Genomic DNA, 22,091 nt, shown 5'->3' with positions numbered 1-22,091 from the left:
TTTGAAATGGAGTGGAAGAGAGCAAGCTTATCTACTTGTTTGCTCATCAAATGTCTTCAATAGGCTGAAGCTAGGAGTTAGGAGGTTAATCTGGGTGTCCTGCATGGGTGGCAACTACTGGAGCCATCACTTGATGCTTTCCAAGGTGCACATTAGCAGCAAGTTGAAATTGGGGCCAGAGCCGGACTTGAACTTGGGTACTCTGATTATGGAATGTGAATGTCCCAACTGTTGTCTTAATCCCTAGGCCAAATGCTTACCTGATCTAGGAGTTGATCAAAACTCAATATGAATATGCAGTGAGATACAATTGTCAAAATACTAATGAAATTTTAGGGCACATTAATACAAAAGTTCAGTGTAAATCGACTGTACAAGGACAGGTTGGACCAGATCTGCAATTTGTGTTTGGTTTGGTGGTGTTTGGTTCTAGATGCCATGTTTCATGAGAGATGCCAAGAAATGGGGATGGATCTTGAAGAGTCTGACTGGGAAAAAATGTCTACAAAATAAGTCTTGAGATAGCTGAGAGCTTTGGGATCTTCTAGTCAGAGTAGTGAAGATGAAAGGGAGTGCACTAAGTGTTCTTCAAGTATTTGAAGGTTATCAAACTTTAGAAGGACCTTAGACTTGGTCTGGGTGACCCCAGAGCAAGAACTTGGCATATGGCAAGAAGTCAGAGAGAGGGAGATTTTGGGGTTTCTTATAAGAAAGATTTTTCCAGGGACCAGTTTTGTGGCATAGTGGGTAAAGCCGCCAACTGTGAGGTAGGCGTCCCCTGTGGGCACCGGTTCACGTCCCAACTGTTCCATTTCCAATCCTGCTCCCTTCTAATGGTTTGGGAAATCTGAGGAAGATGGTCCAAGTGCTTGGGCCCCTGCTACCCACTTGGGAGATCTGTATGAGGCTCCTGGCTTCAGCCTGGCTCAGTCTTGGCCAGCTGGGGAGGGAAGCAGAGGATGGACTATCTCTCCATCTCTCTCTAATTTTGTCTTTTAAATAAGTAAATAAATCTGTGAACAGAAGACCTTTCTAGCAATTCCCACTTTGAAACAGGAACATTTGAAATAGGATTTGGTTACCTTGTGAGGCACTTGGGTTCTTATCAAAAATGGACTGAGGGAGTCCCTTGTCAGGCCCTTAGAGGAAAGGTGGACTAGATAGTCTTCAGTGTTCTAGCTGATGGGACCTGCGTAAGCTCTGTTTCTGCCTACAGCAGATACTTGAGCCACAAATGCAAAATGACTGATTGTGTAAGTGTCAAAGTCTCAGTCTTGTGAGTGGACTTTTGCACGTGATGTTTTTAGTCAAGGGTGACTTTATGGCAATGAATAGCAATTTTAGTTAGTATGAGGAGCATGCCATCCATTTTGGGAAAACTGAAGGCCTTGGGCCACACAGAGTTTTAAACTTTCTGCATAACTGTCTTCTTTTTTTCTTGCTCTAGCTCTGCTCATGCTCAGCTTTGTAAATTTTAGGGTCATTTCTGATAATGAACAATACCTTGTTCCAAACTAACATCATGCTATTTCTTTTTCAGGACAATCGTATTCACACATCCAAGTACAACCTTCTCACCTTCTTGCCAATTAATTTATTTGAACAGTTCCAAAGAGTGGCAAATGCCTACTTCCTTTTTCTTCTGATTTTACAGGTAATGTTTAGATTGTATGTATTCAATATCTGTTTCATAAAAGTGTTCATGTATTTGAAAAAAATAAGGTAACTTACTAACTTTTGATGATTCAGTAAAATCATCCTTATCAGATTTTTAATGTTGTTATTGCTGGTTCTCGTCACAAATGTAGGAGGACTCAGAATGGGTAAAAAAGAGTACATTCATCATCTTAAACTCTGAGGTCATTTAAAAATGCAGGCTTGCACTTTATTTGAACCAAACCAGAGCCTAAAAATTGCTGTTTGTAGCTTCTCTCCTTTCTTTACCTCCCTCTCATCTTGACAGTGCAGGGAGTGCCAGAGTCCAGGCAGAGTCCTAGCTGGCTAAGGCTGAGTAGATTGTGGAACTAAATTTGGCAAATCTCATAGTTTTCTGAGAACAATGACATAATTTATGAATTGAAATAATTGATGGGTGTTATATGTTATTTCACTGTTGGATGATGAGTTTTACAGCTTGAAGGGTTAATTGGAAACAAATAGCCTTTCTTTATTCCCTATCTGAAATTTGGATTAATTGAAATTTGAGCTTTTACTGATATTTTGGTAAGGAAGAAGGGATAAATCAGGAAAGACACATACATGTGTGCTCACCTTAGCCAGTTATTTCCACAGTATTCATTTTAGGGTAATTTTGTCATATCAAACTTATAGATTCAGAATGCTCTGGACTTTGTGTTAATTATATAAGGTAAGAAGGTTGACTAGTCATGTGTCATCTAGGTTAATAGCTTTGAATAATATTTTTTATTTCATTGAATAACTTTGTATTAACAATCTTTTGGGGCTGGTATTGTGGCATAGCTGGTAAAGCTGCCGACTGCAATGCCAGCATCCCTTCTGTGCACTGGTTCTTGTCCCTGCTGTGACACTTCGAATACAGCTTCCTGCTAGTGGCCTGGGAAAGGCAGTGGAAGATGGCCAAGTGCTTGGGCCCCTGGCAGCATGTGGATACCTGCATCAGTATCCTGGCTGGGGACTTCAGCCTGGCTCAGCCCTGGCCATTGCGGCCATTTTGGATGTGAACTAGTGGATGGAAGATATCTCTTTCTCTGCTCTCTCCCTCTCTCTGTGTAACTCTGACTTTCAAATAAAATAAATATTTTTTAAAAAAGAATTTTTGATTGTAAATTAAATCTAAATTATAAAAAAGGTGAATATATTCAGGGGCATGTATATCATTTCCGGTATAGCTGGATTCATGAGCAATAACAATTTTATTGGGATGTGGCTTCTCTTTATTTTCTTTCATCTTGGCCTGACTCTAAGGTAGGCTCTCTACCTGGTAATCCTGGCAGCTCTAAATTTCTATTTTCCTAGCTCCAACTCAAGTCTAACACAGGAGAAAGTAGAGGAAGAAGAGGGGGAAGTGAGAGTGTGTTACTTTTTTTGTTGTTGCAGCAAAAGTATTTTTTTGAAAATTTACTTATTTCAAAGGCAGAGGGAGAAGGAAAGGGAGAAGGAGATGGAGGGAAGAGGGAAGAGGGAGAGAGGGAGGGAGGGAGAGAGAAAGAAACAATCTTCTGTTGGTTCACTCTCCAGATGGCTGCAACAGCCATGCCTGAACCATGCTGAAGCCAGAAGCCAGGAGCTTCATCCAGGTCTCCCATGTGATTGACAGGTGCCGAAGGACTTGGGGCCATCTTTCGCAGCGAAAGTTTTGGGATTAACTCCGATTGGGGTGACATCTTCACTCATAAGCCAATCACCGTGGTGCAAGAATTTGGGGCAGTGATTGGCTTGACCTACATCGTGTGCCAAAACCTGGAGTCAGAATGGACTCGATCTGTACTGAAATTTTGTGGACTTGAAAATAGAGGGGATGGGGTGGTTCCCCAGTAAAGAGGAGTAGAATTGAAAAGAACTGGATGCGGATCAGGGGAAAAACAGAATAAAAAAACAAAAGAAAAAAAATGAATTAACATCTTGCTATTTATTAAAGAAACCTTAGAATCCAAGATTTCTTTCTCTTTTATCCTCTTACAAAATTGTTTTTGGTTTCTTCATCCCATTCCAGAATTTTGTTTATTTCCTAATAGCTTTCTTATTTGTGGTCAGAGGCTTTTATTCATAGAATTTTATATCTGGAAGGGACCTTTTGGATGGTTTAGTCCAACCTCTTTTCTTTTTTGATGAAGAAATTAGACCCAGCGAGGTTAGGTCACATGTAAAGCTCTCACCATGAGTTAATGGTAAACTTGGACTGAAATCCAACTTTTCTGCTACCCAGCCCAGTGCTGCTACTACCTCAGAGGCTTTTGAGTTTTTTTGAAAATCTTACATGAAACATGTTTTATAAAATTGATTCAGTTTGGAGTTGTTTATTAAAGAAGTTCATTTATTTATTTAGTGATTCCATCCACTGGTTCCCTCCCCAAATGTTCACAATGACCAAGACTGGACTGGAACTAGGAGCTGAGAACTCAATCCATGTCTCCCACATGGATGGCAGGAACTCAGTTACTTGAGGCATCACTGCTGCCTTCTCAAAGTCTACATTAGCAGGAATCTTGACTCAGGAGACAGAGCTGGGAGTCAGTCCATGGCACTCTGATGTGGGACCCAAGTATCCTAACCCTTAGGCCAAATGTGTACCTTTTAGAGTTGTACTGAGGAGGCCTGGTTTCCATCTACTGACAATCTTCATGCTACCCTCCCTGCCTGATGACCCTGAACCAGCTCCAAAATGAAGCACCTTTGAAAATCATCTGTCCAAGAGAGTTATGTCAATGGTCACTAAGTCTCTTTTAGGTGAGGGGCTTTGGAGTTACAAAGGAATAGGCTTGGAGCAAGGAAGAAACTAAGGTTTAAACTTCAGCAGTGTATATTTATGGCTCAGTTTTGTAACCCTCAGATATTTAATTTATGAAATTGAGATAGGACATCCTCTAGGTCACTATTTGTAATATATTCTCTATTATATACTCCCAGGGATGCTAACTACACAGAATTACAAATTCTATGTGTTTGTGCAAACCAATTCTAATACAGAATCTTAACTCTGTGATCTTCCGCTGAGGATCAAATGTTGTACTATATAGAAAGTACTTGACACAGGGTATAGTGCAGGGTAGATGCTCAAAGAAACTCTTTTTGGGAATTGGTAAGCAGAAAGTTGGTTAAAAGTTGAGAGGAGAACCTGAAATTACATGTGACATTTAATATCTGAGGAAAGATCTTCTATAGAAGATTTTGAGAAATCTACTTCTCAACTCTCTATAAAATTTATAATTTTTGTCAGGTAGTTTGAAACCTGGTTCAATGATATTCCTATTCTATGTGTATGATAATAGAATGTAAATAAATTATTGAAAATAATTTTACATTTTTATGAATAGCTGAAAATAACCCCCAATGACAAAAATTTGGATGATATATATTATCCTAAAGTATTTGAAATATTTGTTTTAGCTAATTCCAGAAATCTCCTCCTTGACCTGGTTTACCACCTTTGTACCTTTGGTCCTGGTAATAATGATGACAGCTGTCAAAGATGCTACAGATGACTATGTGAGTATTTGCTCATGAGAATTCTTGAGGTCTTGATTTCGATTGTGTCTTCTTGGAAGTGGAAAATGAGATCTATTTGAAATTCTGCATGATCTCCTTCAACCAATAGCATAGAAAATTCTTTTGCTACTTAGTGATTAATACTGATGTCACAGAACCAGAGCCTTTTTAAAAGCAAGAAGTCTTCAGTAGACTCACTTCTTCATTTTATAGATAATGAAACTAGAGCTTGTAAAGAGCTAGTGATTTGGTAATCAAAATACAACAAATTCAGGGAAGGGTGAACTAGAATTAGACATACATTCATTCAGTAAAGTATTATTTATCTTCCATGTCTTTAAGTTTTGGGGATAGGTAAGTATTAGGTACTCTCACATATTCTACTCAACTCACCAGATGCTTTACAAGTAAATAGCTTCAAAAATCATGAAACTAATGTAAATAAGTGAGATATAAGGTAATAGAGAGTTTTGAAATATGCTAATCCCAAAAGAAGTCATTCCATGAAATTTGTATTCCTTAAAATATAAATTAAAAAAAAAAAAGAAAAAAAGAAGTCATTGAAAAATTTAAAACAGTCTTGGGAAAACGAACATTCAAAATCCAGACAAATTCTATTATCACCCTGGGTTATTGCATGTGCAGTTGTCTCGTTAACTATATATATGCAAATGACTTACATGTTTATAGCCTATCCAAGGCCTCTCCTTGGTTACATTTCCTACTGTAACCTATCTGTGTCTTTAAATGGGTTTCTTGAAAGAATATAGTTGGGTAATTTTTTTATACAATTTGAAAATCTATGCCTTTTTTTAAAAGTTTATTTGACAGAGTTAGACAGTGAGAGAGAGAGAGACAGAAAAATCTTCCTTCTGTTGGTTCACCCCCCATATGGCCGCCATGGTCGGCGTTGCACCGGTCCGAAGCCAGGAGCCAGGTGCTTCCTCCTGGTCTCCCATGCGGGTGCAGGGGCCCAAGGACTTGAGCCATCATCTGCTGCTTTCCCAGGTGTGTTAGTAGGGAACTGGATTGGAAGTGGGGCAACTGGGACTGGAACTGGTGCCCATGTGGGATGCCGGTGCCACAGGCAGAAGCTTAACCAGCTGATGATTTATTATATCCCACTGGCTATTTGTTTCATTTTGGGCCCAATTTTAGATTGTTTTTGGAATCCCATTAAGCTCACTAGACAATTTTTTGTGGTTGTTTTAGGGTTTAACCTCTTATAGTCTACCTGGGACAAACTGGCTTGCGAGAACTGGCATTTATATGCTACATTTCTTTGTGTTAAGCTATATGGGGGATGCAAAAATGAAAGAATCACCTAAACTGAAGTTTAAGAAAAGCTTAAAATGCAATAGGAGGAAATAGGACTTGTATATGAATAATAATAATAATAATATGAGATAAATGTCATGTAAGTCTTAATTAAAAACAGACAACATCTCATTTCTTAATGGGAGGAAGATCCCCTTCAACAAGAGACTAGGTTGATAGGGAAGTAGAGTGTGGAAGAGAAAATTACAGAAGGCTGTATGGCTAAAGTGTGAACTTAGGTCTGCTACGAGTGGTTGAATATGGAAAGGCAGATGGGAAAATTTGTACTTGTCAAGTTGATTCATATATTTCATCAGTTATTTATAAGTTTTTGGTAAATCAAAAATTTGTATAATTTGAAATTGCACACAAGTGTAATGCATTTATCTTCATATAACATGCTTCTATAGGATATATAGGATATAATTATTCATTCTTAATGAAATGTCTATCCCACTTAGTAGGCACATTGTGACCAAAACCCTTGAGGTTGGATTTTTCACATCCATCCATACTGACATAATTTCCTGTTAAAGTAGTCAGTTTGGAATATTCCTAGAATGGGTTGTCATTGTTTGGATTATTTGGGGAGCCTCTGTTACAATTGTCTTTTTTTAAAGATTTATTTATTTACTTGAAAGTCAGAGTTACATAGAGAAAGGAGAGTCAGAGAGAGAGAGAGAGGTCTTTCATCTGATGGTTTACTCCGCAATTGGCCACAACGGTCAGAGCTGCGCCGATCTGAAGCCAGGAGTCAGGAGCTTCCTCCGGGTCTCCCATGCGGGTGCAGGGGCCCAAGGACTTGGGCATCCTCCACTGCTTTCCAGAATTGTCTTAATGGTCGGTATACATGATACAGAACAAAGCCAATCTTAGGACCTGATGTTCATCCAGCTTTAGAAACAACTGTCATTTCTCAGCCTATTAAAAATTTTATTAACCAAACCTGTTTTCTAAGAATGGCTTTCATGTATTTCCAAACATAATACATCTGTTTTAAAGGTTAAAGAGTTCCATTCTCAAAGGACAAAGGACAAAGGACATTACAAACAATAGGCAATTAGCTTCAAACTTAAATCTAAGGGAGGAAATTTTAATAATAATTTCACTCATTGGAGTAAATGTGTGATATCCCCCTGTTTCCTAATCTTTCGGGGAAATAGATGCATTTTTTCCCACATACTTGCTTTAAATATCTTATTATAGTCATAATTCATAGACAATAAAATGGTAGAGTAGAAAGAACATGGGCTTGGAGGAAAGATACCTCACCCTACCACGTTCTAGCAGTGATACATGAGGCAAACCAGTTAACATCTGTGAAATTTTCCTTTTTGCAATGACATCAACACTGACAAAATGAGATGATAAGTGCGAAGCATCAGGCACAGGGCCTGGCTCACAATGAGTGCACAACGAATGCTCCCTTCTTGTCCTGGGGCCCTTTCTCTGTAAGATTTTGTATTTACTTCCAGGTTAGAAATTGCCAAGAACGGTCAGCCTGGGCCTGAGATGACAATTTTTAAAGCTTCTGGACTTTAACTTCTCCTATACTAAGACCCCTTGACAAAGTCTGAATAGAAGTGAGAGTTGTTCTGTTTGAGGCCCAGAGATTGAGTTGCTCAGCTTTGAAGGATAAGCTGATTGGTATTTTTCCATGGTGTCCAGCTGGTCAATTTTGGGGACCATTTTAGGTTGCTTACTAATGTGAATAAAAACTACATCCTCTTTTTTTTTAAGATTTGTTTTTTTATTTGAAAGGCAGAGTTACAGAGGGAGAGATGGAGAGAGGAAGAGAGTGAGAGAGAGAGAGAGAGACTGGGGTCTTCCATCTGCTGGTTTACTCCCCAAATGGCCACAACAGCCAGGGCTGGGCCAGACTGAAGCCAGGAACGTCCTCTGGGTCTCCTTTGTGGGTGCAGGAGTCCAAGCACTCAGGCCATCCTCCACTGCTTTCACAGGCACATCAGCAGGGAGCTGGATCAGAAATGGAGCAGCCAGGATTCAAACAGGCACCCATATGAGATGCTGGTGCACAGTCAGTGATTTTACCCGCTATGCCACTGTGCCAGCCCCTACATCATCTTTTGATCTTACTGTAGTTAATACTTGAAATGTGAGTTTATTTTTGTGATGATATATGCCAAACTAATAACTGTGTATCTTTATCTTTATTTCCTGGCAGAAAAAGATATCACTCTGAAAAGGGGAAGATTGGAGGATTGAATAACGGAGGGCCCACTTATAAGGAGTGTAGGCAAAATAAATCATATATGGTAGCACCATGGGTGGCATAATATTTCCATGCCTGAAGAGCAGATAAAGGCAGCAGTTACCAGATTTGGAACTATAGTTGAGGATTGTTTGCAGCAGCTGGGGCTATTGCCAATGAAAGCAGCTATTGCCAATGTAAATAGAAGAAGCCAGGAAATAAGTACTCCAATTTGATTCTTTTCTGCCTTTCAGATATTCTTCAAGTGTCAATTCTATGCCATACACAAAAAGAAGTCACAGGCAATGACCTTGCAGGCCAGCTTCTTATGGCACAGAGCAAGGAGGAGAGAGGTTGTAGACACGGAGGCCCAGAAGGAGTATTCTGCAACCCCTCCAAAGCGTGCACTTAGATAAAACAGTGTTTCCATTCCTATCCTTCTGTTGGTAGGACTTAATTTATTCCTCTACCAATATTGTAAACGATTTTTGTGTTAAAAATGTTACATAGCTTTGTTTTCTTATTTTTCCTAGTAATATCCATTAACTTAAACTTGCCACTCTGTGTAAGTGTGTGTACTATACATAGTACAATAGAATGATTGGGATGGGCTTGGTAAGGGTGTGGAAAAACAGAACTAGAGGACTGATTGAAGTCTATTTTTAAAAAAATTATTTATTTGGGCCGGTGCTGCGGCTCAATAGGCTAATCCTCCGCCTGCGGCGCCGGCACCCCAGGTTCTAGTCCCGGTCGGGGTGCTGGATTCTGTCCCGGTTGCCCCTCTTCTAGTCCAGCTCTCTGCTGTGGCCCAGGAGGGCAGTGGAGGATGGCCGAAGTCCTTGGGCCCTGCACCTGCATGGGAGACCAGAAGAAGCACCTGGCTCCTGGCTTTGAATCAGCGTGGTGCGCCAGCTGCAGTGCACCGGCTGAGACGGCCATTGGGGGGTGAACCAATGGAAAAGGAAGACTTTTTTCTGTCTCTCTGTCTCTCACTGTCCACTCTGCCTGTCACAAAAAAATTTTTGTTTTATATAAAAAGCAGAGATAGAGTTAGTAAACGAGCACTAGCTGGCTTCCACTTGCTACTTCACTCCCCAAATGACTGCAGCAGCCAAGAATGGACTGGGCTAAGCTGGGAACCTGGAACTCAATCAAGGTCTCCCAAAGGGGTGGCAGGAACCCAACCATTTGATCCATCACTGCTGCCTCCCAGGGTCTGCTTAGAGCTCAAGTCAGGAGCTGTAGCTGGGTATCCAGCCCAGGTACTCTGACATGGGGCGTGGGCATCTTAATCGCGAGTCTAAATGCTCATCCCAGGTCCAACATTTTGAGTGAAACAAAAAAAGCACTACCTAGTAATTTCATATTGGGTAATTTGTTAAAGTAACTTTGTTTCTATTCTAGCTAGTCTGTTTATATGCTATTTGTACTATTGTCTCTATATTACCCTTGTTTCTATTTTAGCCTAGTAGTATATAATTTGACAGTTCATGTGGACAGATTTGTCTGAATGGCTTCTAGTTGATGAGTCAACTATTAAGCTTATAATATTTGGGCTTCTCCAAGCAATATAAGATGTTTATATTACTGGGGTATACAATAAGAAAAATGACCACTGGGTATAAAAGACAAATAAACATCAAATGTGGTTCACTATTGCATTCTGATTTCTGTTTAAAATCCTCAGTATTTCATAAGTTCACTGTTAACAATTAGAATTTCTGGAGAATAAAAATACATGTTATAAGTAATTTCTTGACTTCAAAGAAATCCATAAAAGAGTGAATGGTGTTTCAATAAAGTATTGCGCTCATATGTGAGAGACATGGAAGACCCCATTCCTGGTTGAAGACATCAAAACTAATGTATTTTTTTCCCTGGGACTAGACATCAGAGTATAGAGCATATCAGCTAATAATATGTGGACAGTGGAAGAGAATGTGGATAGACTTATTAGTGACAGAATGAGGTTGGGTCAGATGGGTCTTGATTCAGATTTTGAGCATGGACCTGGGCTCAAGGTAAGTATAAATTGAGTTCATCTTGGGCCAGTGGCAATATTATCCAACAGACGAGTTCATAGTATTTCTAGTATCCGTATTGGGGTTAACAAAGTGTGACTTGTGTTTTCTCACAAACACATCGGTTTTTTTCAGTTTCGCCATAAGAGTGATGATCAAGTGAATAATCGGCAGTCGGAAGTGCTCAAGGATAGCAGGTGAGAAACACATTACTTTCGTTATTCTGAAGATTCCTGCACCCCCCAAGCCAGGTCTTAATTAATGTCTTTCCCTTTTAATTAAATGTATATTTTTCCCCCTCTTAGTTTTATTAAAAATTTAAATGTAATTCCCTTTCATCTTCATGGATCTTTTTATATTCAGCAAATGTGTATGCTACCCACCGAACATCTACTTCAAATTCCTTTGGAATTTTTTTTGTGGAACACAGATTTATCTTTTCATTTCTAGAGCTAATACTATTTAGAATTGGCACACGTGATATTTTGAATCTAGTAAGAAGTTTCTCGAAGGTTTCATTGAATTATTTCACTGATTGAATTATTTCACTGATTGATTATTTCACTGGGAAATATTACAAGAGACTTTTATTTTTTGAGAGAGAGAGAGCAAGAGTGAAAGAAAGGGGCCAGCGCTATGGCTCACTTGGCTAATCTTCTGCCTGTGGTGCCGGCATCCCATATGGGCACCAGGTTCTAGTCCCAGTTGTTCCTCTTCTGGTCCAGCTCTCTGTTGTGGTCCGGGAGGGCAGTGGAGGATGGCCCAAGTGCTTGGGCCCTGCGCCTGCATGGGAGACCAGGAGGAAGCTCCTGGCTTCGGATTGACATAGCTCCGGCCATAGTGGCCATTTGGGGGGTGAACCAACAGAAGGAAGACCTTTCTCTCTGTCTCTCTCTCTCACTGTCTAACTCTACCAGTTTAAAAAAAAAAAAAAAGAATGAAAGAAGGAGAGAGCTCCCACCCACTGATTCACTCCCAAAATTCTGGCAACAGTTGAGGGGCTGAAACCTGGAGCTGGGAACTCATCTAGACCTCCCATAGTCTGTATTAACAGGAAGTTGGACTCAGGAGCTGGGGCCAGGAATCAAACCCAATGCACCTGTTTGGGAGATACCTGGGTGTCTCACATTCTATCCTATAAGCCAAACATACCCAGCCCAAGAGAGGCTTCTGACACATTATTGTCAAGTGATAGTGATAAGATTTTTGAATGCACTTAAAAGATTTATTTTACTTATTTGAAAGAGTTACAGAGAGAGGTAGAGGGAGAGAGAGGTAGAAAGATAGAGAGAAAGAGAGGAAAGGAGGAAGTGAGGGAGGGAGGGAGAGAGAGAGATGTAGAGAGAGAGAGGAGGTTGGTCTTCCATTGCTGGTTCACTCCCTGAATGGTTGGGAGCTGAGCCAATCTGAAGCCAGGAGCCAGGAGCTTTTTCTGGGTCTCCCATGTGGGTGCAGGGGCCCGAGGACTTGGGCCATCCTATACTGCTTTCCCAGACACATTAGCAGGGAGCAGCCGGGTCTCGAACTAGTATCCATATGGGATGCCAGCGCTGCAGGACAGGGCTTTTACCCACTGTGCCACAGTGCCAACCCCTTTGTATGCACTTTATAGCCAAATTTAGAATGGACTATCTACCATAACATATGTGTTTTATTGCTTTTAAATTCTTTATCTGTCAATAAAGAAATACCATCTTTAAGAATGGTACTAGAATTATAAATGCTTTAATACACAAACATTTCCACACAATAGTAAAAATACCCCTGGAAAACTTAGCAGAAGTAGATTTTAAAACTTTATTCCATTTTTTTCACTTTCTTTTTCTCTGACAGGGTAAATTTGTACTTCAGTCTGGAAGTCCCATTAGTCATAGTTCTGAATCCTTTAAATACTGTGAAAAATGTAATTTAAAAAAATCATAAAGCAAGTTAATTGTGTGTGAGGGAAAATTTTAAAAAATGAAAAAGGTATCAAGGAAGGCTAGATGGCCTAGACAAAATTGAAACAGATAGTATCTGTTATTAAAGTGTCTACTGATCACTAATGCATATAATGAAATAATTTAATTTTTCATTATTAGTTCACTTTAGAAAGTGGTGGTAACTGATCTTAATACAAAACCATTGTTGTAGAGATGGAGCCTTGGAAAGTGTGGTCCTGTTTTCAGGTGGATAAGCCATAAAGATGCTTGGAACCATAGGGTTCATTTCCAGTGCCAGTAGGTTTGAAATTATTGACAGTATAGCGTGGCATTAGAAGCTTAGGGTTTGCACTGAGAGGGACTTAAGTATGGATTTCATCCTGCCCCCAAATAATTCTGTGATCTTGGGCAAGATTTTAACCTCTATAAGTACCAGATGCCTCACCTATAAAGTGGGATTCTGATGGGGTCTCTTGCATATATAGCGTTGCTGTGAAGGTTAAATAAGCTACTGCAAAATGGTTGGCTTCAGTGCTTGGAGAATGTTAGTATTTTCCACATAGACTTGTTATTTCTTTAAGAGATTAAATTAATGTAGGTGTGTGATTTTTGATCTGAAGTCTTGGAGTTCTGACTGGGTATCATATTTGACAATATGATACTGCTACTTCTCAAGGAACATTTGATAACAGGGTCATTATTTTGAAGTATCTTTTCATATAAAGACAATAAAATACATATACTTACATAATGAATTTCAACTAATGGCCCTAGTGTATCTTTTTATTTTTATAAAAGTCTGCTGGAAAGGAAGTATACATTCTCAGCTTTAGGCTACGGAGGATTCAGTTTGCTGACTGAATCCGCGAATACCCACAGATAAGTAAATGTTTCAAGGGCCAGTGTTGTGGTGCACTGGGTTAAGCTACCATTTGAGACACTGGCATCCCATATTGGGGTGCTAGTTTGAGTCCTAATTCCTCTGTTTGAGCTCCAGCTCCCTGTTAATGTGCCTAACAATACAGCTGAAGAAGATCCAAGTGTTGAATCCCTGCTACCCGCATGGAAGATCCAGAAAGAATTCCTAGCTCCTAGCTTTGACTTGGCCATGCTCTGGCTGTTGTGGCCATTTGGGGAATGAACATGCATATTGCAGATCTCTCTCTGTCTCTGTCTCTGTCTCTCTCTCTGTCTCATGCTCTGCCAAATAAATCAATCAATCTTTAAAAAAATCAAAAATCAATGTTTCATAAGAGGACATTTCCTCAAGTCATGCTAATTATCTTTGTCTACAATGGGAGCAATTTTCAGGTGAGGGGCAGATGAGAGGGCCCAACCCTGAAATACATGGGAGTCAGGAAATGAGAACACAATCCAGGTCTCTCAGGTGGGTGGCAGGGACCCAGTTACTTGAGCCATCACTTGCACCTCCCAGAGTCTGCACTGGTAGGAAAATGGAGTCAGGAGCTGGAGCCAGGAATCAAACCCAGGTACTCTAATGTAGGATGTTGGTTTTTTTCTTTCTTTCTCTTGATTTATTTATTTGAAAGGCAAAGTTACAGAGAGAAAGAGAAAGTCAGAGAAATCTCCAGTTTGCTGGTTCACTCCCCAAATGGTTGCAACAACCAGGGCTGATCTTTCTAGATTCATAGTTCCATTTGCTGTAAGACTTGGCCTTCCTCCTGGTCTTTGGTGTGGGTGCAGGGGCCCAAGAACTTGGGCCTTCTTCTGCTGCTTTCCCAGGCACATTAGCAGGGAGCTAGATTGAAAGTGGATCAGCTGGGACACGAATTGGTGCCCATATGGGATGCTGGTTGTTGCAGGCAGCAGCTTAACTTACTATACCACATTGCCAGCCCTGGGGTGTGGTTTTCTTAACTGCTAGGGTAAAGGCCTTCTCTGGGCTCACATAGTCAAACACTTGGCCAGTCAATTAGTTTTCCATCTTTTTCTTTCCTTCAGAAACTCAAATTTTAACACTTCCCATTTACATCTTTTACTTTTCATCCATTACATTTATTACCCTCAATACTGCATCATTTGCTGCCTTTCACATATTTATACAACTTCCAACTTTGGTTGTTCTAGTCCATCAAAATGTCTAGTCCTACAGATTTTAGGCATAGAGGGAGATATGAAGAGCCTCTGCTATCCAATTAGGTAGCCACTGGCAACATATGGCTACTGAGCACTTGAACTGTGGCAGGTTCAAATTGAGTTATACTATAGGTATAAGCTACATACCAGATTTCAAAGACTTAGTGCCACAAAAGAATGTAAGCTATCTCATTAACAATTTGTTTTATATAGATTCTATTTTGAAATAATTTTTATACATCAGGCTAAGTAAAATATATTCTTAAAAGCTAAATTTATTGGACTGGCATCATGGCACAGCAGGTTAAGCTCCTGCTTACAATGCTGCTGGCATCCCATGTGGGTGCTGGTTTGAGTTCCAGCTTCTCCATTTATGATCCAGTTAATGCACCTGGAAAAGTAGAATACCCAGATGAAACTCCTGGCTCCTGGCTTCAATGTGGCCCAGGCAGTGCCATTGCAGGCCACTTGGGGGAGTGAACCAGCAGATAGAAGATACTCTCCTGTCTTCCTCCCTGTACTTTCTCTGTAATTCTGTTTCAAATAAATAAATCTTAAAAAAAAAAAAAACAAACCCTCTGCCATTCTATGAGTCTGCTGTGTATCTCGCTTCCCATGTTGGATCGTTCTCTCCCTTTTTAATTCTATCAGTTAGTATTAGCAGACACTAGTCTTGTTTATGTGATCCCTTTGACTCTTAGTCCTATCATTATGATCAATTGTGAAGAGAAATTGATCGCTTTGACTTGTGAGATGGCATTGGTACCTGCCACCTTGATGGGATTGAATTGGAATCCTAAACAGCACTCTGGCCTCAGAATCAGCCCTTAAGGCATTTGGATCTGGCTGAAGAGCCCATGAGAGTATTTTAGGCATGGAAAGCCAAGACACTCTAGCAAAAACAAACAAACAACCTAAATGAAAGATATCTGCAAGTGAGATCCCAGTGGAAAGAATGGGCCATCAAAGAAGGAGGTACCTTTCTCTGAAGGGAGGAGAGAACTTCCACTTTGACTATTACCTTGTCTAAATAAGATTGGAGTCAGCGAATTCAAGAGGCTTCCATAGCCTTGGCAATTCATGACAAGAGCCTAGGGAGATTACTGACGCCATAAACAAGAGTGTCAATTTGTTAAGTCAACAACAGGAGTCACTGTGCACTTACTTCTCATGTAGGATCTCTGTCCTTAATGTGTTGTTCAATGTTAATGCTATAAGTAGTACTCAAACAGTATTTTGCACTTTATGTTCTGTGTGGGTGCAAACTGATAAATCTTTACTTAATATATACTAAGTTGATCTTCTGTATATAAAGAGAATTGAAAATGAATCTTGATGTGAATGGAATGGGAGAGGGAGCAGGAGTTGGGAGGGTTGCGGGTGGGAGGGAAGTTATGGGGAGGAAAAAGCCATTATAATCCATAAGCTGTAATTTGGAAATTTATATTTATTAAATAAAAGTTAAAAAACCCTCAATTTACCCTAAGCATTTTTTTGAATGTGGCTACTAAAAAAGTTAAAATTATTTGGGGCTGGCATTCTGTTTCTATTGACTGATATTGTTGTCTACAATAACTTTAGTTGTGCGACAATTGAACAGAGAGAAAAATGAAGCTTGTAATAAGAGCCTGGCCTTCGACTACTCATCAGCCAGGATTCTCTGTCCATTCTTCCAGGCTGTCAGCATCTGTGGTTTGTGTCATAAGTAAAATAGAGTCAGCATCACTTCCTGATGTTTTCACTTCCCTAACATCTTCTGAGCTCATACTTCTGCATTGGAACAATCTGACGTCACAGGTTCCAGTGCAGTGGACTTTCTTGCAGTCAGGATGTCTCCCTGCTCTCTCTAGATTTCAATAGGGACTTGAACATCAGCTTTTTGTGCAACACATTCCACTTTGTTTTCCTGAGCGTTCATAAACTTTGTATAAATCTCCCATGGTCTCACAAAACTGTTCACTTCAGTATTGCACATTTTTTTTCTCCTGGAAACTGTATCATGGTGAGAGATAAGGGCTTTCTTTTACTACAGAGGAGTATTGTCTCTGAACTATTCAAGCCTAGTATTCCTATATGTTGCATAATTTTGAGAACAAATACGTATTATATCAATAGGAACAACTTTTCTCTTTGCTTAATTGACTTTTCCAGTTTGAATGATAACTCTTGTTGGATGTTAAGATTTAAAAATTTCTTTATTAGTATTTTTTTGTATTGTAAAGGCAGCATTCGTTAAGATTTGGAAAATAAGAAAAGATAGGTAGAAGAAAATAACATGTCTTCCTTCACTAACCAAACATTAATATTGTCACTGTTAGAATTTTTCTTTTTTTCGTATCAATATTTATGTACCGATATTTATTGTAATCATGTTGCTATATTTTTACACTTTAGTCTTATATATAGTTTCAGTTATTTATGTCTTTATATGGTCTTTATACACATAACATGTAACATTCCATTGAGGGCCGGTGCTGTGGCTCACTTGGTTAATCCTCTGCCTATGGCACCGGAATCCCATATGGGCACCGGGTTCTAGTCCGGTTGCTCCTCTTCCAGTCCAGCTCTCTGCTGTGGCCCGGGAGTACAGTGGAGGATGGCCCAAGTGCCTGGGCACCTGCACCCGCATGGGAGACCAGGAGGAAGCACCTGGCTCCTGGCTTCAGATTGGCATAGCTCCAGCCGTAGCGGCCATTTGGGGGGTGAACCAACAGAAGGAAGACCTTTCTCTCTGTCTCATTGTCTAACTCTACCTATCAAATAACTAAAAACAAAAAACAAAAAACATTCCATTGAGTACATGTCTCACATAATTCACATAACCATTTCTCTATTGTTTGATGTTTAGTCTACTTTCAATTTTAAATATAATTTATTGATCTTTCTAGATTCATAGTTCCATTTGCCATAAGACTTGGCCTTCTATAAAACTCACCTAGGATGGTCATAGGAACCCATCTCCTACTTTCAGTAATTAGAACTTAAACCTTTATTACTCAGTCTATTGTTAATAATCTTCATCTGATTATCTGAGATTTAAGGGTGGGCAGAGCCAGATTGCGTGTATTAGCTGGACCTTTGGGAGGTTTCAGTGCCATCTTATATGGTGGTTTCTTCAGTGGGTGACGGTGAGAACACTACCACCAAGTGCCAAGTTACCTTTTTGTAACCATAGCACAACAATAAGAAGAAAAATCTCAATATGTTCTGCTTTAAAAATGTATTATTGATACGATCAAACCCCCAAGCATTGGTAATTTGAAACAGTTTGAGTATAAATTTTATAATTTCTAACTATATAGCACTCCTTTGTGAGATATACACATCAGTTCTGGGCTGCAGCACATTTGGGCAGCAGTTCAGAAATGTGGCAACCAGACCATTCAGGGAGCCGGGAAGGAACTAGTCCCAGCGTCTTTGTCCTGCCAGGTTGGAGGCATGTGGAACGATGGTCAGGAGATCTGTCACTTGCTACTGAATCCTTGAGAAAAACTTACTCAGGAAGTAGAGGAAGGGGTTCTTCATGTTTGGTGTTGCCATTTGCTGGATTTTATCCAAAATGTCTGTCTTGGCTGGCTGAGCGTGACTTATTATTGTTAAATATGCTCTCATTTCTCTACTTGTACATCTGCAACAAAAAGTCAGAAATTGTTGGACTGAGAGCATCTGTAGCTGACAGTTCGCGTGTCTTCAGGCCTGCAAGTGGGAGAGTGACATTCTGTTGATCCCACTCAAGAACTGATGCACCCTCTATTGAGTTATCGTGTGTCAGTTGTGAGCTTGCGATTGGAGTAGAGATTTCAGTGGTTGAACACAACACAGAGGACCAACCGAGTCTTTTATCTCCAGCCCAGTCAGATTATTTATACATTAGGATGATTCCTTTGGTCCAGGGGCAGCTAGTTAGGGTCTATTTGAAGAGAACTGAAGCTTTGAAAGGAAAATTTGAGGAGAAAAATACTTGATTCTTCTTTTTTTAAATAGCATTGCTAAAACATACTTTTATGGGCTTAAATAACAATGAGTTCAAAAGCAAGCTAATTAGAGTAGTCTCAGTGCTTTTTGGGCAGGGTGAAAGTCCAAAAGTAGAATTAATTTTTAACTCACAGTAAAAGTGTTTCAAAAATAGTTTCACAATCATAAATTAATTTCAGTTTCTTAAATCTTGGATTGATTGTTTTTTGGACAATTTCTGCTTGTCCGCTTTGCAAATGGAAGGGTCATTTGCCACTGGGCTGGTTTCTGTATGTGAGCCGTGAAATTGTTACAGTTCTTTTAAATGATTTTCCATTGTAATCAATTATTATGTTGAGTGGATACAATGTTTTTCAAGAGTGGAATTTCTAACTGGTGACTATTTCCACAAATGAGGTGCGTCTTAAAATAACAGGAATTTGTAACACTTTCAAAACTCTGCACATGGGGTTTTCAGTGGCATCTCTAATTTTTTAAAGTTGATGTACTCCAGATGTTAGCTGTTCCTTTTTCCTCTTTTTAAAAGCTCTTGCAGAAGACCCTTCACATAAAGAACATTAGACAGCAAGGTAGAGTTCGTTGCAAATTTTGTGGGGAACGTAATTGAGGAGGTTATTCACACATTCCTTAGCAAATACTGTGAAATCTCTTCTTAACAGTCTTCCCCGCAAAGTTCTCCTTTTCTGCTGCTGGCCTTTTAAATCTCTCCTACCCAGTAAGTGCCCAGTGTGACTGCTCCAGCACCCTCTCAGTATTTGGGGCTCTTCGTTTCTTCCTCCCCTTTTATTACTCAAAGTCTTTTTGATTGTTCCTCAGCTCTGAAGTCAAACCCTTTGCAGCTGCTCACCAAAATAGCAGGCTTGTCTGTAACCAGGGCTTACTTAACAGATGGCAATGGTAGTTAAAAATACACCAAGTTCTCTGTAACATTTTCAACTCAGTTCTCTGTTTTTTAAAAATAGGTTTATGCATCTCTTCGTGGTTGTCATAGCGAGAAGATCAAGTATTGCTTTTTTAAAATAAACAAACCCAAGCCTAAACCACAAACACCTTGGAGATGCTAGAACATTAACTTTAAAAATATAGTCTTCTTAGAATCTTAACATCTTTTAAAAGCTAAAAAAACAAACAAACAAAACCAACCAGAAATAAAAGCCATATTAGTGAAGAGCTAGTAATTTTCTATTCCAAACCAAACTAATGTTCTAACAGTATTTATTGATTCATTACATATCCCTCTTCATTTTTTCCTTACTATGAAGGTGCATTTTGCTTTAGATTTCTTGGGATAATCTCAAGTGGTGAATGTCTTACATGCATTTGAAATTGGTATATGATCTGTCTGTTGTGGGTGGAAAATTAAGAAAACCTGAAAGAGAATAAAGAAAAATGAAATCACTCGATTTCATTGCCTAGATATAACTAAATTACAATTAATTTATGGGTGTGTTCTATTGTGCCCTGTTCCCCCTCCATCTTAGCTTTTCCTTGCTACTCCACACAATTTTCATTTAAAAAATAATTGAAATTATACTATATCCTACTATCATAGTTAAATCGTGCTACCCCCACTAAAGATAGGTCCAACAGAACTTGTAAATGTGATCTTATTTGGAAAAAGAAGAGTTTTGTAGACTCAATTAATCTAAGATTCTTGAGATGAGATCATCTTGGGTTAGGGTGTCTTTATGAGAAAGGAGGGATGAGAGGCAGCAAAAAGAATGTTTAACTTTGAAGACGGAGCAGAGATTGGCAGTCAATAGCCTTAAACCAAGGAATGTCCTAGGATACCAGAAACTGAAAGGGACGAAAGGGAGGCTCTCCCGTAAAGCCTGCAGAGGGGGTCAGCCTTGCTGCCACCTTGAATTTGGACTCTGCTTCCCCACAACTGTGAGAAAAATGAGTTCTGCAGTTTTAAGCCATATAGTTGTGGTAAATTGTTACAGTAACTCTAGGAAATTAATCATCTTTTTAGTTTTTACTTGAGTTCTGTGTTCCTTCATTTGTTCATTTTTTCACCCAAGAAAAAAAATTTTTTAAAGGGTCACAACCTTTATTAAAAGTAAATGTAGTATAATATGTACAGGTGGCACATGGTGCCAATTTTATTTGCAGATACAGTATTCCAACTCAAGTTTATAAGTTACACCTTGGCCACAGCCTTGGCTAAATCTTGAACCAGTGCAGAATTCAGCTGGGCTAGAGTGCTGATCTTAGCATGCTTAGATGTGGCATTGTTACATGCCTACTGCATAGATTGTTACATGCCTACTGTGTGTCAGGCAGAATGCTGTATGCTGGGGCTACAGAATTTCTTCCTAAATACAGTCATATATAGATGGTACATGATAGGTTTGTCTTTAAAGTTTCCATGTTACTTTCACATGTCAGTTTTTACTCACAGGCAGGGCAGGTGAGCAAAATGACTCATCTCATTAGGAATGTGCAGGTTTCAGAAACTCTTGTCAGCCCAGGCTCTGCAGACAAAACCATGCCAGGTGGGAGAAAACCTTGGTTTGATTTGAGAGTTTGGGAACAGTGCCTTGAAGTTATAACTCAGGAAAGCATTGGTCACCTTTAAACTTGAATAGTATTCTCAAAAACTGAAATCTATTTCTTATTCTGAATTAGCAAATTTTCTACTTCTCTCTATTTAGTGTTGGCAAATATTGGCTTTGCAATAGTAGAAGAAAAAAACAAAAGATACGGCCAGATAGCACAGAAAGTAAGCATAAAGATCTCTAAATTAGATCTAAAGACCAAAACCTGGAAGGAACCTGGAAAATTTTAAAACATTATTTGAGAGAAAGCAAGAGAGAGCATGTGGCCCCATCTGCTGGTTAATTCTCTAAATGCCCACTATAGCCTCCAGCCAAGGGCTGAAACTGGGAGCCAGAAACTCAATCTGAGTCTCCCATATGGGTGGCAGGAACCAACTTAGCTATCCTAACTGCCTCCCAGGGTCTGCATTACCAGGAAGGTGGAGTCAGAATCCATGTATGAAGCCCAGGTACTCCAATGTGGGACAAGGGCATCTGAACTACACTAAATGCCTGCCTCACATGGGGAACATTTGATGAAAGCAATATTGTAAGCATCATAAGGAAAGAAAACTCGACCAATTGTGGACCAGGTACTAGAGATAAGAAATCAAAGGAAAATATCATTGAGAGTGATGCTGGACATTGCAATGAGGAAATGGATTCTAATGTTGGAGAAAGGATAGATTTTGAAGATGTGAACAAAGTCGATATTGTTTTTAAATGGGAATTGAATAATGCAATAAGATATGTTTACTGTAATCTTTGGAAAAGAATTGAGCTTTCCTTCACAATAATAATCCACACCTTTGGATTTTCT

General features: G+C 39.5%; 1 protein-coding gene across 1 annotated transcript in view; it reads left to right on the top strand.

Moving 5' to 3' along the window:
- ATP8B4 (ATPase phospholipid transporting 8B4 (putative)) overlaps positions 1 to 22,091 on the top strand; it is a 281,261-nt gene that overhangs the window by 65,032 nt on the left and 194,138 nt on the right. Inside the window, exons 3-5 of the mRNA XM_062206643.1 lie at positions 1,541 to 1,654; positions 5,089 to 5,187; positions 10,873 to 10,934. Of these exons, the coding sequence (XP_062062627.1) occupies positions 1,541 to 1,654; positions 5,089 to 5,187; positions 10,873 to 10,934 (275 nt within the window). The remainder of the gene's footprint in view (positions 1 to 1,540; positions 1,655 to 5,088; positions 5,188 to 10,872; positions 10,935 to 22,091) is intronic.

The sequence above is a fragment of the Lepus europaeus genome, chromosome 11 (assembly GCF_033115175.1).
Source record: "Lepus europaeus isolate LE1 chromosome 11, mLepTim1.pri, whole genome shotgun sequence".
Taxonomy (NCBI): Eukaryota; Metazoa; Chordata; class Mammalia; order Lagomorpha; family Leporidae; genus Lepus; species Lepus europaeus.
This window is presented reverse-complemented; position numbering and strand designations above follow the sequence as displayed.